We start from the raw sequence: 16,831 nt of genomic DNA on the forward strand, positions 1-16,831 counted from the left end.
TTTCAATGTAATCTTAATGTATATCTTTTTTATGTAAATAAATCTTAATGTATATCTTTTTTATGTTAATTTCATTTCTTATAGAATACATCCAAATCCTGATGACCATATAATGCCATGTTTGAAAGCGGAAATAGACTTGTCGTCAAAATATCTCTTCCTGAGTGATATAAGGAGAAAGGTTGTATAGCATGACTTTAGAGCAATAATTTGAGTCTTCTTCTTTTTTTTTTTTTTTTATCATTTGTTAAATACGTTTAACAATTAATTAAATGCTTATTTTATGATGTTTTAGGTACTTCTGGTATTATTAATTTCTCAGGATCTTATAGCAAGCCATGCTGGTATATGCTCCCTTTCAGAATACAGAGTTCCTTTGCCTGTTCTGAGTCTTGCTGTAGCGAATATTAATTACATCAAGTACCCATCATCAGGAGCTAGAAATTCAGATGATGAAGGTAGGATTCTTTGGTTTAATTATACATAGAATACTGTTTTGCATATCATTTCTTTGTTTCATTTTTTACTTCACAGGAGATAGAGATCAAGTAGGAGATGTTCTGACTGATGGCGATGAAAGTCGTAACAAGTATACAATCAAACTTTTTTGGATACAGACAAAGTAATATATTTTTAATATTTTGTTCTATTTGCATTTGCATTTTTTATGAATATATGTATATGTATATATATATATATATATATACACATATATATTCTTTTTTTAATAGGACATTGCAGTCTTGCCGAATTTTATATACGCCAAAACTCGAGTCACCTTTACATTCTGTTGATTCCGTTAGTTCTCTTTCTCAAGATTCTTATGGTAAGATATTTAGAAGTTATGTACCAATGTTGAAAATATTGAATTTGAGATAAAAGTATCTAGGTTTGAAGGCAACCTACCCTTGAAAAGATCTGTCTCCTGCCTGGTCAACAACTATTCACCTTATGCAAATTATTTAGTCTTAAAAATTCTTTAAATTTTTGGGATTAATTTTTTTGGTTATTAAATATATTTTCATGATTTTAGATACTTGCATTTAATTTACGTATGCTCTCTGAATTTAAATGATATTGCAAATTAGTTTGCAGCAATAATTAATCTTTTATTTGTGTATAATTTTCATATTTAAAATTTAAATTTAAATTAGTTTTAAATTAGCTTCATACGAATGAGAGAATATTTGTGAAAAAATTAACATTATTTTGCTGTTTATGATTTCTGATTCAGGTATTCAACTTAACAAATAAGTATTAATATAGTTAAAGTTAACTCTAAAGTTTTCATTTATGTACAATCTGTGCTAAAAACATAAGCAACAAGCAAATTATTGTGAATAAAGGAAAAAACATAATTTAATTTGCTTTGTTATGTTGCATAATAGCAGCTGTTATGTTTTGTTATGTTGCATAATAGCAGCTGTTATGCTGTTGTTTGTTATGTTGCATAATAGCAGCTGACAAATCTGTGCACTTATTGCCGCTATGATTGTTGACTACTTGAATATAAATAATTTACATTTTGTATTTCTTCGAAGCTTATATTTTTTTAATGTTGCTATCTTTTGGAGGCATAATGAGTATAAAATCATATTTGGAGGATTTATTTGATTTCAAGAATTAATGTGCAGAATGGTTATTTTAAACTAATTAAACATGCAATAAAAATAAATGAATTTAAATTTTAAATTTTTAATGCAATATTAAAAATTACCCAATCAGCATAGTACTTTGAAAAGCAGGGAGGATCTGCATTTACAATTTGAAAAATCATATTTCTGCAGTTATGAAATGAGATGACCTTATTAATTTCAGTGCAATTAACAGAAGAGAAGATTTTAGTTCTAATTATATAAAATAAAGTAAATAAGGTATATTTAATTACATCTAACAAATACTATTTTAATGACCAACTTTAATTTATTAAAAACAGTACTTCGTCTGTGTAAATTGATAATTTGTAAAAATTTATTACTTCAGAGGTAATTTGCAATTCATATCTCGTTTAGTGACATTCACATGAGGGGAGGAGTGTGCATTAAAATCAAAGAGTTTTTGGCTGTGTGTTTTACATTTGCTTGAAGTCAATTTGTTTTAGTTATAGATTAATTTAGTTCTTAAAGCATTGCTTTTTTGAAAATGGAAATATAATATATGCAGCATACAGAGTTATTAATAACTGCAGAGTATATGGTAATAATAACTAATATGTATACAAGTATATAATAATAACTAATATAATATATGATTATAGGGTAATAATAATTAATAACTGCAGACTATATGACTATAGGGTTATTAATAACTGCAGCATATATGACTGTACAATGTTATTAGTAACTGTAGCATGTATGGCTATATGGGGTTATTGAAAAAGAATGAACCAATTTCTAAATCCTATTTCATAGTGTGCAAGCATCTTCGTGGGATTACTCATATACCATATGAAAAAAATGTATTACTTTCTAATTTTTGAATAGTTGTTAGTAAGTAATGGTCATTAATGCTGTGGCATGATCTGGATTGCAATTCCCTCTCAACATTCAGTTGTTTTTTTACACCTGGAATTGCAACATCTTAGCAAAAGGCATTCTATGTTGAATCATGAACTTTCAATGTTAGTTTCAAGAGAATAGATATTTGTGTGTGTATATGACTTGAGTTTCCAAATAAAAATAGAAAAAAATCTGCAAATCATTTTGACAGAGCAAATGCCCAGATTTTCTGCTAGTCATGAACTGATGATCCCTCTGCTCACTTGAGCCCCTACAGGACAGGAAGTAAAACTTCATAGTAATACGTTTTTGCCTAGTCAAAAATTTCAAGTTCTCTTCCTTAATAAAATACCGCTTGATGAAATCAGTTCATTCTTTTTGAAGAACTCTACTTATTTAGTTCATGCATGCTTTGTTAAAAAAAAAAAAAGCTCATTTATTAAAAAATATACTTTATTCTAGTTTACAAAGACGGGTTGTCTGATATCAGTCTTGATTCAAGAGAACCATCAAATCGAAGTGCAAAGGACTTGGATGTTTCTATTCAGAAAGGATTGTGTATAGATGAACTGCCTGTTACTAGTCCATCAACATCCTTGACAGCGTTGCCATCTCATATTGCAACTTTTTCGAACTGCACTGAAGTGTTACTCACTCCGGATGATTTTACATCACCTTCTCATTCAAATCTCTCAGGGCAAAATTCCTTTTCACATCGTGAAGAAGTAGGAAATTCTGCATTGAAATGCAACTCTGGGAATTCTTTAGTGGATGGAATAGATTCTCTTCCAGTTGAATCAAGTACTTTGCAGAGAAGGAAATCGTCTCAACACAGTGCTACTAGTTCACCAAGTAGAGAAGTAGCTGAAATTCTAGCACCAACAAAAGTGCTTCATTTAACTGGTATATGATATTAATTTTTATTTCATATTATATCTAATTTTTTAAAATTCCTAAAAAATATTCAAGGCATATAATAAGGAACTATTGCCAACCACCAGTGCATAAGATCTTTCAGTTATTGTAGATATTATTAAAATTCTTTGCTGATCAGTGTAACTTAAAGGAATTATTTAAAATTTCATTTTATCTGTTTATTGGTATAAACGTATTATCCTGTCAACCATGAAAGTTGAAAGAGGTTCTGTTAGTTATGCCAGTTATTCCTGTAGAATTCTGAACTGCGCTTTTCTCCAGAAGGCTTGCTCTGAAACATTTTCTGCCCAGTGATAAAGTCGGTTTTTATGCCCAGTTCACCATATAGCCATTGCTGTGGAATTATTTAATTTCATTTTTACACTTCATACAAAGACTTTAATCAGTTCCTATTATTTCATTAGGCTTCCCAATTTTAATGAAGGCTCTGTTTAGAATGCTTTGAGTACAAACTTCCTACAGATGATTTTTCCAGTCTTTTATTGTTTTGTTAGTCATATGTAGTTGTTCTTTTCAACAGATGTTAAGATGTTCTGACCAACTGTTCAACTGATGTTCTGAGCAACCGTAAATGAAACAAATTGTGCAGTCACAAATGAGATTTATAGTCATCAAAGTCATTTTTGTTTTTGAAATTCAAGAAAAAATATAACAATAACAGTTAATTTATACCTTTGTTCATAAAAACAAAAGGTAGCTTTTGAAGAATCGGTAGGGGTTACATCAAACAAGAGTGCAAATGTAATGAGCGTGTTGTAATGTCATGCTTATCCGTAATTACAGCTACATCACACTGCTTGGGGACAATTTCATGGTTGATGAGATACCGGTTTATCTAATTAAATGTGGCAAAGCACACAAAGGATTATCTGTCTTATGATAGGATGCCTTTGTGAAGGACTTTCTTAGAGAAAATAATTTGCATTAACACTGTGCATGAAGAAAACTGCAAAAACACTCTCATAGTTGGCCCTTTCACTGGGATATGAACCAGGTCGAAATTATCAGTATTTAGTAGTTTTACGAATAGTTTACGAATGGATAATGTTTGTTAAATTATATATATATGTAATGATTTTAAATGCATAGATGAAAACATTGGAAAACATTAATGTGTTCCATACATGACACAAACTTATTCAAGACATTACCTTGACTAAGTCAACAGACATGTCTGTAGAAAAGGAGATTCAGATATTCACTTTTCATTTCTTCTAAAAGAGATTTAAATTGCCTGTGTACTAATGAAGAACAAGACACTATATAATTAATTATTTTAACAACACTACAGAAATTAAGAACTATGATGAAGTCTTGGTAACTAAACTTTCATCATGTATTATGCAGTGGAAGTTCAGTATTTTATCTCTGGTATGATTTTCCAGAAGTTTGACAAATCCTCTTACCTTGCCAAATATTGCAGGAGTATCATCAGTAGTTACACAAAATATTATATATCTATGTTTTTACTTATAAAATAATTTATAAATGAAGAAGGAATATTCTGTCCCATAGTTGTCCCAGACTGAGAAATCAAGCTGCATAATTCTTCATAAACTCAATCTTTATCACAATATCCTGCAATTAGAGCAAGGCATGCAACATCATTCACATTGGTATTTTGATCTAGAGCAACGCTAACTGCAGTAGTTTCATGTAATCCAGACTTCTGTTTTCTTGTTACATTTTCTGCCATTTGAATTATTCCTCTTTCCAGAATTCACACAGAAGCCCATATTTTTATTTCAGTTCAGGATAATATTGTTTGTAGATTTGGTAACTCGCTGAACAGTATTTCAACACTTTAAAGATGTGTCCTTTATATATTTGTTGTCTGTGAAAGATTTGTCCTTGGCAGCTACACAGTGAGCAACTATGAAACTACATTTGGTTACTTTAGGTTTGGTTCCATTTGTTTGACCCCCCCCAAAAAAAAAGGTATATTGTTTCTTATATCCAATAACAGCTCTTTCTATAACTTCACATTTCTCATTAGAATTCTGAAATTTGAACCAAGGTTTAGTTTAAAAATGTCTTTGTACACTTGATGTGCAGCATTTGATGCTTTCCCGACATAATAAACTTACAGCATAATTCTTTTATTGTATGAATCCATATTCATTTGTCCAAGAATCTTTAAAACTGCAAATATCAAGCTTTCCTCTTTTTAGTGCCATTTGATTAAATATGTTGGTATGAATTGCCAACTGAAAGCATACTTGCTACTCATATATTGGCATGACAAGCTGAAGAAAAGAAGAGAAAATGGGTAAGGCATGAGGTGGGACAGAGAGGAGAGACAGTGATTTATCTTTATCTAATAACTTTTTAAAGTCGTTTTGAGCTCCGCTGAAAATTATACCATATGCCGTAGGATGCCGATGCATGTGTGAGACAATGGTATGAAGTTCTTAGGTGCTTTTTTTTTAAATTTCTATTATTCAGCTAGGTTTTTGGAATAGTGGAAAGGAGGACATTTTCTAATTGTAAGGTATTATTATTTTATTAATGAATATATTGCATGTGATTATTTATGATAATAATGTTGTAACATATTGTTACAAATTTATTACATAAATAGATCATTTTAATGTAATTATATGTAAAATTGTATTTCTTTCGTATAATGTAATGTGGAAATCTAAATGGCGAAGCTTGACGGAAAAGTAAAAATAATACAGAATACGCGGGAAAGTCTGTTTAACATTGAGTAAAAGGCTGTCTCACTAATTTGGTGAGAAATCATCAAAAGTCACCAAACTTGGTGACATTTGGTGACAGTCCCTGTATCACTGTGATAATTATTGTAATTGAATAATTGTAATGTATTTTATGTGTAATGCATATGACTTCCAGAAATTTCAAGAAGCAGAAAGTACTAGAAATATCTTGGCGGCCAGGTGAAAACTATATAACACCAGTGAAAGCATCTGTTCTCAGTTGTGGTTGGGAGATGTTAGTTCAGAGCATTTTCAAACTATTGAAAACTTTGCCTTTTAGATGCGCTTTGCTTGTGTTGTATTTAATGCTCTTAGTAGTTTGAAGTGTAACTAATGATTGTATTCTGTGTTACTGTGAACACCTGTGTGTGTATTTCTGTAGAACGCACCAGAACTCTGAGGTGTTCCTTTTGATAAAATAAATTTTATCAACTTATCATAGGATCTGCTTGCATTTTAATACAAATCCATATGCACACAACAGTATTAAATCATTATTATATTTTTAATTTAAGTTTTTTATTATATATATATATATATTAAAGAATATTATGTAAACAATCAAACTTCATCAATTGATAATCATTTACCAGGATAAGTTTAGTCCTTTAATGTGTGACATTAGTTGCAAATCTGCATATTATTTTAAAATTCATGTTAACAGCTGGTTTTTCATAATTCAAAAGCAGAATGAACAATAAGTATCGAGTAATTGAAATTAAGTAAAATGCAAAGATGTAATGGAAATGTATAATTTAATGATAAATTAAATTGAACATTAATTCTTTACAATCGTATAAAGTTGCCGTTTTTATTTAAACTTTTAACTCTTATAAAGCCTTCTGAAACCACCAGATAGGTATAAACTGCAAATATATTTCGCATCTTAAAGGAATCCTATTTGCACACAGAATGTTCCTAAACCTATCCTTTTTTCTGGGAAGTGAGAATGGTTCTGTTTATTTAAATCACTGCATTTTAAAAGGACCAATTCCTTTCGTCAAATGTTATCACCTAAGAAGATATTCTGTTTTTACTGGATGTAACCACTAGCCATTATACAAAAGATTTTACTATTAAAGGCAGCAGGGTTGCCACGCTACCTGGAAAACCGGAAAAGGTCAGGGAATTCGAAAACTGACAAAACAATTCAGAGAAAATGTCATGGAATTTAAATATTTTAGGCAAAATCTGGAAAATTCAGGGAATTTCATACGGTAATCCCAAAAAAGTGAGTTTTGTGCCGTCGTTGGAAGCAATAACTTTCTTGGCGAATTATGTATCGCGTGAGCATCATTTATCCAGCTGACCTGGAGCCAATTTTCGCAGCTCCAATTAAATTGTTTTTTAAAAAGGCAAAGCAAGTTTCCAGCAACTTTGGTTTCCAGTAACCTCGAGAATCGAGAGACTCACGTGCTCATGTGCAACGCATGTTGAACTAAAGAAAATACATATTCTCGTATAAGACAAAATTGGTTTAATCCTAGTATAGGGTACTATGGAAGTTAGAATAGCCTTCATATATTCTATTCTAACCTCCATGTACAGTACACACGGGGTTTGGCGACATTCTGATGAGCAGTTTAAATGGGTCATTTTGGTGTTGGTGACAATTTTCTAAAATCGTGCTGAGACCGTAGCGTGTACTAGAATTTCACCGCAAAATCTTTTAAACCTTTTGTCTTTTTCTTTTTAATAAATGCCTTCTTTTTCATTTTGCAGTAAAATAAAAAATAAACAAGTAATCAGTCACCTAGGCTAACCATTTAATATCACTATATTTGCCAAAATATCGTTGATTATTCTAATTCAGTTTTTAAGTAATTATCTTTATTTCAATGTTATTCTTATCATTTAATGTTGCTTCTTCCCCCTAAATTTATTTATTATTAGTAAATAATACTTTCAAATTTCAGGAAATTTTCTTTTGCATAATTCTGAAACTAACTTTAGTAGTATGATGACATACCATCATGAAATTTAATGCACATATTTTTTGCTTATGTATGCTGCTAAATAAATATAAAATACGTGGATTTATTTAAAAATATCATTAAATAGATTTCTTTTAGCTGCAAAATGTCTGCAAAAAAAAAAAAAAAAAAAAAAAAAAAAAAAAAAAAAAAAAAAAAAAAGATATTTTTTAATCTATGCTGGGCAGATTCTAATCTCAATCTTCCAATGGCGAAAACAACTCCTATTTTAGTTATAATAGTAATGCTTTGGAGATTATATATTATACGTATATAAGTATAAGTCATATGTAATTGGCAAATTTTTATATTTTCAAGTGGTACCATAATTAATTTACCTCTTAGCACAGCCAACATGCATTACACAGATAGACTGAAATTTTCTTATAATACACCTGGAAAATTCAGGAAATTTCATTCTTCTGTTTGAGTGGCAGCCTTGAATCAGTTTCTAAAATACAAAGTGCATGAGGAGAGCAGAACAAATTTTCACTTGATAGGATAAAACAGATTTATGCAGCATTTCAAATTTGAGTTACGTTGTTAAATTTGTCTCATTCTTATGGGGTGCTCTTTATGTTCTTAGCTTGAATCAGATAGAAGGGCATTTGCAGAGTAATATAAAAGTCAGAAATTATTTTATGGGATCTCCTAAAAGTCTGCTATAGCTTTATAAAGTTGTACAAATTTTCACTGAAATAATCTATGTTCTTACAAATATATTCATGCCAGCAGTTTGATATTCTTTAATAATTCGGTGTTGTCTTGAATATTACTTATCATCAGTGTTCTGTATTTTTAGATGGAATTGTAGATGAAAATTCAACAATTATGACTAAGGAAGATGTAGAACATATTAGTAATAGCTTAAGTTCATTTACAATGTCTGGCAACAGTGGACCTTCTCAAAACCAACAGGAATATCTGAAAGAATGGCCTCAAGCACCTGATCCTAAAAAAGAATATTTAATTTCTACCCGAAGTGAAAGGTATTTAACCTCTTGATATTATTTGTCATAAAATATGCTCTGCTTGAAAAGAAATATTGTTTGAAATAAAATGGATTTAGGCACTTGTTAAAGCAGTCACTGTACGTAGTTGCCGAACTTGGCAATTGCCTAATCTTTAATGCAAATTTTAATATCAGCAAAAGCTTATGCGATGACTGCCTTAACAAAAAATACCTGCAATTTTAATACTTTTAATAGTTAAAAGCAGTGTTTCTCAAATTACTTCCCACTTTTATATACAATTGACTACTCATCACCCTCACCTGAGGGTCCCACATCTATATTTTTTTACAAAAAAATATGTAAGGAAATGGAACAGTAATGATGAGATTGGGTTACATGTATATTAACGAAAATAACAGTAAATGCTCAGTCATATTAAGCAAAATAATACTATAAGGGACAGGAATACAGTTTAAACCAGTAAAAAAAGGGAGGGGCATGAACTTGTTAACTTCATGGTTCGTCAATATTCTGCTCCAATTTTGTCAATATTTTCAAATCTCTATGATTAATTATTTACAACTGATTTGTTTTTTAATTATATGACCTACTGCTTCACTGAATCCATGTTTCACTGAAGAAGACAAAGGGAATTCTATGAGAAATTTCTGTCCAGTATTCCAAATAAGAGGATATTTATAGGATTCAATTTCTTTTTCTAAATTTGGAGATTCTCTTGAAATTGCAGAGAAGCATGAGTCCAAAAGACAATCTGGTACATCTCTTTCTTAAATATCTAATTATTAATAATAATAAACAATTTCTTTAAATCCTGTTTCAGAGCTTCTAAATGTTGGCAATAATCAATTATAATTCTTTGTCATTTTCCCCCACATTTGACAGATTTGGAAAGTGGCTAAATTCCCCTAGGCCCAAGTTTTTTTTTCTCCCCTTAATGAATATCTGAACTTTGTAACATGCACAGAAATTGCATTTTACGTTTAGGTTATCACCATTCATTTGATTTATCTAAAATATCTGTCAAATAGGCTGTATCTGTTTTTGAACTTGTCAAGTTTGCTTTTAAAGCAGTATCTTGGTCTTTTGAAAACTTTTTGTCTGTATAACTCAAGTTCTTTTTAATAACCAATGAACTTCTGTATAAAGAAGCAAATGACTGAACTCTTCATCATTCTTAGCATCAAGTTGTCATTCAAAGAATGACCTCTGATATTATTCTCTGCTCTGGTGATGAGAAGTGAGCTGTGTGAGCATTTCCTCAGATTTTTTGCTGCTAGATACTACTTGTGAGTAACACAGTATACAACTAATATATCTACTACCTCTGATTTCAGATGTGCACAAAATATTTATTTAAAGAAAAAACTTTCCTAGTATGAAATAATGATTCTTCTCAAGTGTTTAAGTTGTAAAATATATTTAAATAATGTTAAGCAGATTTATAATTCTTCTTTATGAAACACATATAAGTGAGAAGTAACAGCTCATTCCTTGGCAAAAGGTACTTCTCAAATTATGTTGGAAAATGAGATGTATTACGTAAAGCGTTTTTGATTTTTTTTTTAAGCCATCTTATTGATTTCTTTTTGGACTTAGATTTTTCTATGATCTTCATTGATAACTTAGCCTACAATACCTCATTTATAACTACTAGAGCCTTCAGGAGTTCGCTTTTTGTGAGTACGGGTGTGGCAATCCCGAGGTACTCTAGCCCGTCTGGAGATCATCTTCTTGGTGAGATGGGTGTCATGATCCTGGAGCTCCAGTGATCTTTACTCTTTTAGAATCTGGCCTTTCGAATATGCACTGAGCGTCCTGATCACTACGCTAGGAAAACATGCTAAGAAGGCGGGAGAAATACCTTATCTACCCCTTCCTTTTAAAGGGTTACTGGAGATTAGGGAATCCAATCACCAAATCTTGGTGGTGAAGAATCGTTATTCACCACCTTTTTTAGTTCGAGCCCCACTGTAGAGATGTAGGTTATTTTGGAAGCAGAAGATGTGAAAAATGAACAATGCCTTCGCCAGGACTCTAATCACTGGCCTCTCAAATATGTGCTACGCGTGCTGACCACTATGCTAAAAGTGGGGAAGATACCTTATAATCTTTCCTTGTTCAAAAATATATAAAAGCCTTTGCTGATGAACCAAAATAAATTAAAGGCTTACAGTCTGATGACTTATTAATAGAAACAGTTTCTGTTAATCAGTCGAAGACCCTTCTTACTATGTCAAAAATTGGACAAGTTGCTATTACAGTTTCTGCACACAAAACTCTGAATTCCAGTCATGGCATGATATTAGAAGTCGACCTATTAACAGTGTTGATTGAAGAATTCATTGCTGAACTTGCTAAGCAGAATGTTTGTGATGCATGTCATATTAAAATTAGAAAGTATGGTCAGTTAATTGATACTAAACATGTTATTTTGACATTTAACACTTCTATACTTCCAAACCACGTTAAATCAGTCTATTTGCATTGCCTGGTGCAACCCTATGAGCCAAACCCTATGCATTGTTTTCAATGCCAGTTTGGGCATTCAAAGGCTGCATATTACGGTAACCTTAACATGTTACGGTAACATGTGCTCGCTGCTGTGTTGCTCGCTCCTAATGAAGTGAGTTGCCTGCTCCTTATTCTTAGCACTGCCAAGCCTCTTTTTCTTAATTGTAAAAGAAGTCGCTCATCTTTCTCTTGCTCCTGTCCCAATTGGAAATCCGTAAAGGAAATTCAAACTATAAGGGCTATCAAAAGAGTTTCATAGACAGAAGCTAAGAGATTGTTTGAAAGCACTCAAAGTATCCAAATCTGAGTTTGGCCGATACAACAAAATCTGTTCGCTCAATAGGCCATTCATACATCACTTATTATTCAAACAAAGACTAAAACTGAAGTACCTCAAAAAATGCCAAATAGCAATTTATCTGTCAGTACTAAAAATACACCAACTCTTAAAAAACCTGAAGTAATTAATATTGAAAAATAAACGAAGTCCTCTTCAAATAACATAAGCTCAGAAACAGTAAATCCTGGTCATATGTCGTTAGAGAGTATGCTATCAGATACGCCTGATTCTGAAATGGAATTAGAAGAAGGATTACCTCTGCCAAAAAATCTTCTACCGCGTCTAATAAAGAATTAGCATAGGCAAAATAAATATTCATGATGGCTAGCTTAATTTCTTGGAACTGTCGCAGATTTCATCAGGTCTCGTGAACATCAAAAGCCTGACAGATATTTATCACCTTGCCTGTTTTGGGGTGCAGAAGACATTTCTAAAGCAAGATAGCATAACTAAGTTGCAGAGATACTCAACTGTCCGCAAAGACTTTTTGTCGAGCGGGTAAGTAGAAGTATTGCTATCCTTAGCTCTCACGTGTACCCTTTGACTGTTTTTCCTTTGCACACATGTCTCCAAGCCGTTGTGGTGCAGATCAATATCAGAATGCTTGTGACTGTCTGTACCATCTATTTGCCTCCTAATGAAGTGATAGATAAAAAGGAATTAGAAGATTTGGTAGAACAGTTGCCTGCTCCTTTCATTATAATTGGAGATTTCAATGGCCATAATCGTATCTGGGGTAGTGGTGATATAAATTATTGTGGAAAATAAATAGAGGACCTCATTAGTGATCATTGCTTGTTCCTCCTTAATAGTGGAGAAGAAACATATTTCCACCAACCCACAAGGACATTTCACAATATTGATCTAGCCATTTGTTCACGATAATTTCTCCCTTTTTGTCCCTTTGTTTTTGTTTAGCACTGGGAATGACACTTTTGATAGCGGTCATTTCCCTGTCTTTGTGACTTTTAATGGAGTTACAGCATGGCCCAATTCCAGATCACCGCGTTTTATTTATGAACAAGCAGACTGAGAAAAGTTTTCTCATTTAGCTATGCTTACTAATAACATGACAAAGAATGTGCTAGTTGATGAAGCTGTAAAGCTGCCGCTGATATTCTTGTTCAGGCAGCTAAAATCCCTATTCCCATATCATCAGGCAGTTTTCCTAAATATCCCAAGCCAATGTGGAACAGTGACTGTCAAGTAGCTCATAGACAGCAAGGAAACGCCTTGTCTTTTTTTTTTTTTTTTTTTTTTTTTCCCACAGGTATCCCACACTTCGTAATCTTATCTCCTATGAAAAGGCAAAAGCAAATGCTTGGAGAGTGTGGCATCAAAGACAGGGATACATGGATCAATTATGTGTCATCCATTAAATTTTCCATTCCAAGTAAGTGTGTTTGTTAAAAAGTTGTAATTATAAGGATCATGGACTTCACATTATGGAAAAGGATGGCTTAACATATAGCAGCAGAGAAGATGCTGCTAATATCATAGGAGAGACATTTAGTGCTGAGTAATAATTATCTGCCAGCATTCCTCTCAGCTAAGCTTCATTGTGGTAATACATCCATCAATTTTAACTCTTCCAATACAGAAACATATAACACTGGTTTCACTATGCTGGAGATGAACAGAGTTTTGTCACTAATGCCTATGAAGAGTCCTAGCCATGATGGCATTTCCTATGTCATGCTGAAGCATTTGTCCAATGAATCACTAAATTCTCTTCTCATTCTGTATAACAGGATATGGGAGTAGTGTTTTTTTCCTAATGCTTGGCAAAATGCTATAGTGATCCCCATAGTCAAACCTGGAAAGGACCCAAAGAATCCATCAAATTATCGTCCTATTGCTCTTTCCGTATCAGTTCTTTTCAAATAATATGTGGCTTCCCTAATCTTCAGATAAATGAAACATTGTGACAAGAAGCATGCAACGAATTGTCTTGTTTGAATGTTGTTGAAAAGAGATTAACCAATGTGTGTTGTTCTATTGCTGAGTGTTGGTCTGTCTCATTTTAAATATGTGTAAACATCCTCTGTAAAATTCCAACAAAATTTCAGTCTGAAATGCAAAATGGCTAAGCACTCTCGTCACAGTGATCATATCAGTTAATTCTATTAATTTAATGGAATGGAAATTTTATAAAAATTTATTCATTAAATGTAAATATAGTAGGTGTAATCTGAAAAAAAAATTTCTCTCTACAAAATTCTGTTTGAATGCTTTTAAATAATGTAAATCTCTATCCTCTTTTTATCTGGATGAACTTTTAACAGATGTTTTTGCACTTCATAGCTTCATTTGAGAAAATCTTTTCACATATTAGATATAATGATAACATATTATTTAACCCTTTATCTACTGCATTATAAACTACTGAAAATTTCTTCATAAATATACTTTTTTTTTAGCTGCCATATTGATAATTAAAGAATATACAAGAAAAAAAAATCTCCTCGGTGCAAAATCTAATTTGTTAGAACTAGTTAATTAATGTGGTACTTAAAAGTACTGTCAGTACCCTATGTATAAATTTCCTCATAATAGAAAAAAATTATGGATGATATTTCTAATGAAATTTGACCCCTTAAAAATGCTAAATAACCAAAAAACACTCATAAGAAAACAAAGAAATTATCAAATTGACATAATTTTATTTTATACATAATAAAGGTAGAAATTCACATTTGATGAAAATCATAAAAACAATTTTTTCCATTGAATGAGTATTTTGAATGTGGTTTTGATTGAATATTTTTGAATGCACAAAATTCACAGCATCCTCGATTTAACACAAATGTTGGCCAATGGCATCCTCTATTTTCTAAACGAACATCATTAGAAACAGACAAATTTCCATTTCTTCTCTTTTTTGCAAAAAAAAGTTTGTTCTTCTCCATTAGATTTAGGTCTCCCTTTTCATTTTGGTTGTGGTTTTGATTTTATTAGTAATCCTTTGGTAATGCAGCGCATGCATTCGAGGGACGAAATTTTCTCATGACGCACTTCCACATATGCAATATATGAATTTACATATGCCATTTCTAGCATAGTGAAAAGAAAGCCTGTGCCACCATTTTTTCGATTTCTTGTCCCTATCATAAATAGCACGTAATATGTTGGCTTTATCAATTCCCCCCCCCCATGTGTCCACCGTAGTCTTTTAGAACAATGGGTGTGGAAACGTCAATTTTGGTACCATCTTTGAGTCTCCTTTGGACTTTGCAAGTGTCATTTCCATGATAATAAAGAAAATGTTTGGTTCAATTGTCCTTCCATTTGAAGAAGGATGTTCCTTGATCAGATATTTGATAATCAAATTCCCCTCGTTTAATTCTTTTACCATCAATAAGTTTGGATAACTCAACTCTTATCAGGATGAATGGCGCTGACTGCATATATATTTTTCGTTTTCAAATACTCAAATAGTGGCATGGAAGGAAAAAATTGCCCATGATGATGATATGGTTTTTACCTGCCAGACTATTTGTCATCTCATGAACTACTGTTCTGCCCAGTCCAAATCCTCTTTTTGAGCTGTTACTATTGGTCTGCTTCCCTTGATAAACATCAAATTCATATATATATATATCCGGACATATTTGCCCGGTACCAAAGTTTGAAACCACGCTTGATGGGTTTTTTGGGTTGTTGTATTGTTTTAGAGTAAACCTCCCCTTGAATAGCACCATACTTTCATCAGTTGACTGGATTTGAGTGCCTATCCTAAAGTTCTGAAAATACTCATTCAAACTAGAAATAAAGGACCTTAGCTTGTACACTTTATCAGATTTTTTTCCGGCACTGATAAATTGTCATTTAGATGGATATTTGATAATATTTGAAAATATTGATCACGTGTCATTGTTTGGGGGATCACATTTACTGAAGTATCGGTATCAGATGGCCAGTACATGCGAGTTCTAGGTAATCTGTGTAATCTGAATAAAAATTGTAATCCTATAAACCCATAGATCTCTTCGGCAGTTATTGGCGTAATTTGTTTGTCATTTTGCTTTATTTATTTTGCTAGATTCATCTGAAAAATTATATTATCAACAATGAGGTCATCAAAAAATTTTAGAAATAAATCTGTTAGAGTAAGCAAAGAATCAAAAATATTATCTACAAATCCAGATTTTAGAGAAAAAATGGGAACCTGAGTCTAAACATCTCTTTTCTACCAACGTCTATCAATTTTCCTTTTACATATCGAGGTAGGGACTGCTTTTTTACAAGGACTTGGCTCCTGATTTTCCTTATCACTGCACCCAGGGTCTTCTTCCATTACTGAGTCAACATCTTCAGAATCTGACGAAAACTTCTGTAATCCTATAAACCCATAGATCTCTTCGGCAGTTATTGGTGTAATTTGTTTGTCATTTTGCTTTATTTATTTTGCTAGATTCATCTGAAAAATTATATTATCAACAATAAGGTCATCAAAAAATTTTAGAAATAAATCTGTTAGAGTAAGCAAAGAATCGAAAATATTATCTACAAATCCAGATTTTAGAGAAAAAATGGGAACCTGAGTCTAAACATCTCTTTTCTACCAACGTCTATCAATTTTCCATTTACATATCGAGGTAGGGACTGCTTTTTTACAAGGACTTGGCTCCTGATTTTCCTTATCACTGCACCCAGGGTCTTCTTCCATTACTGAGTCAACATCTTCAGAATCTGACGAAAACTTCTGTAATATATTGTCTGAAAATTCTTCATCAGATGAATCATCAGTGATATCACTATTTTCTGATAGCAGGTCTTTCAACATATCCAAAGCCTCCTTAATGGTGAGACCTTTTTTTCGGGGCATTCTAAAAAAAGGAAAGAATTTTTTACTATTGCTTGAAAACTTTTTATGTGA

General features: G+C 32.0%; 1 protein-coding gene across 3 annotated transcripts in view; it reads left to right on the forward strand.

Moving 5' to 3' along the window:
• The window catches only part of Ge-1 (Enhancer of mRNA-decapping protein 4 homolog Ge-1), a 140,110-nt gene that overhangs the window by 74,444 nt on the left and 48,835 nt on the right, over window positions 1-16,831 (forward strand). For all 3 annotated transcript variants that reach the window (XM_085810508.1, XM_085810506.1, XM_085810507.1), the window contains exons 11-16: window positions 85-181; window positions 296-458; window positions 535-622; window positions 732-826; window positions 2,961-3,401; window positions 8,930-9,116. In XM_085810508.1, the coding sequence (XP_085666634.1) occupies window positions 85-181; window positions 296-458; window positions 535-622; window positions 732-826; window positions 2,961-3,401; window positions 8,930-9,116 (1,071 nt within the window). The remainder of the gene's footprint in view (window positions 1-84; window positions 182-295; window positions 459-534; window positions 623-731; window positions 827-2,960; window positions 3,402-8,929; window positions 9,117-16,831) is intronic.

The sequence above is a fragment of the Stegodyphus dumicola genome, chromosome 2 (genome assembly GCF_044657685.1).
Source record: "Stegodyphus dumicola isolate Sdum_Otavi_A_Nest chromosome 2, ASM4465768v1".
In the NCBI taxonomy this organism is placed as follows: Eukaryota; Metazoa; Arthropoda; class Arachnida; order Araneae; family Eresidae; genus Stegodyphus; species Stegodyphus dumicola.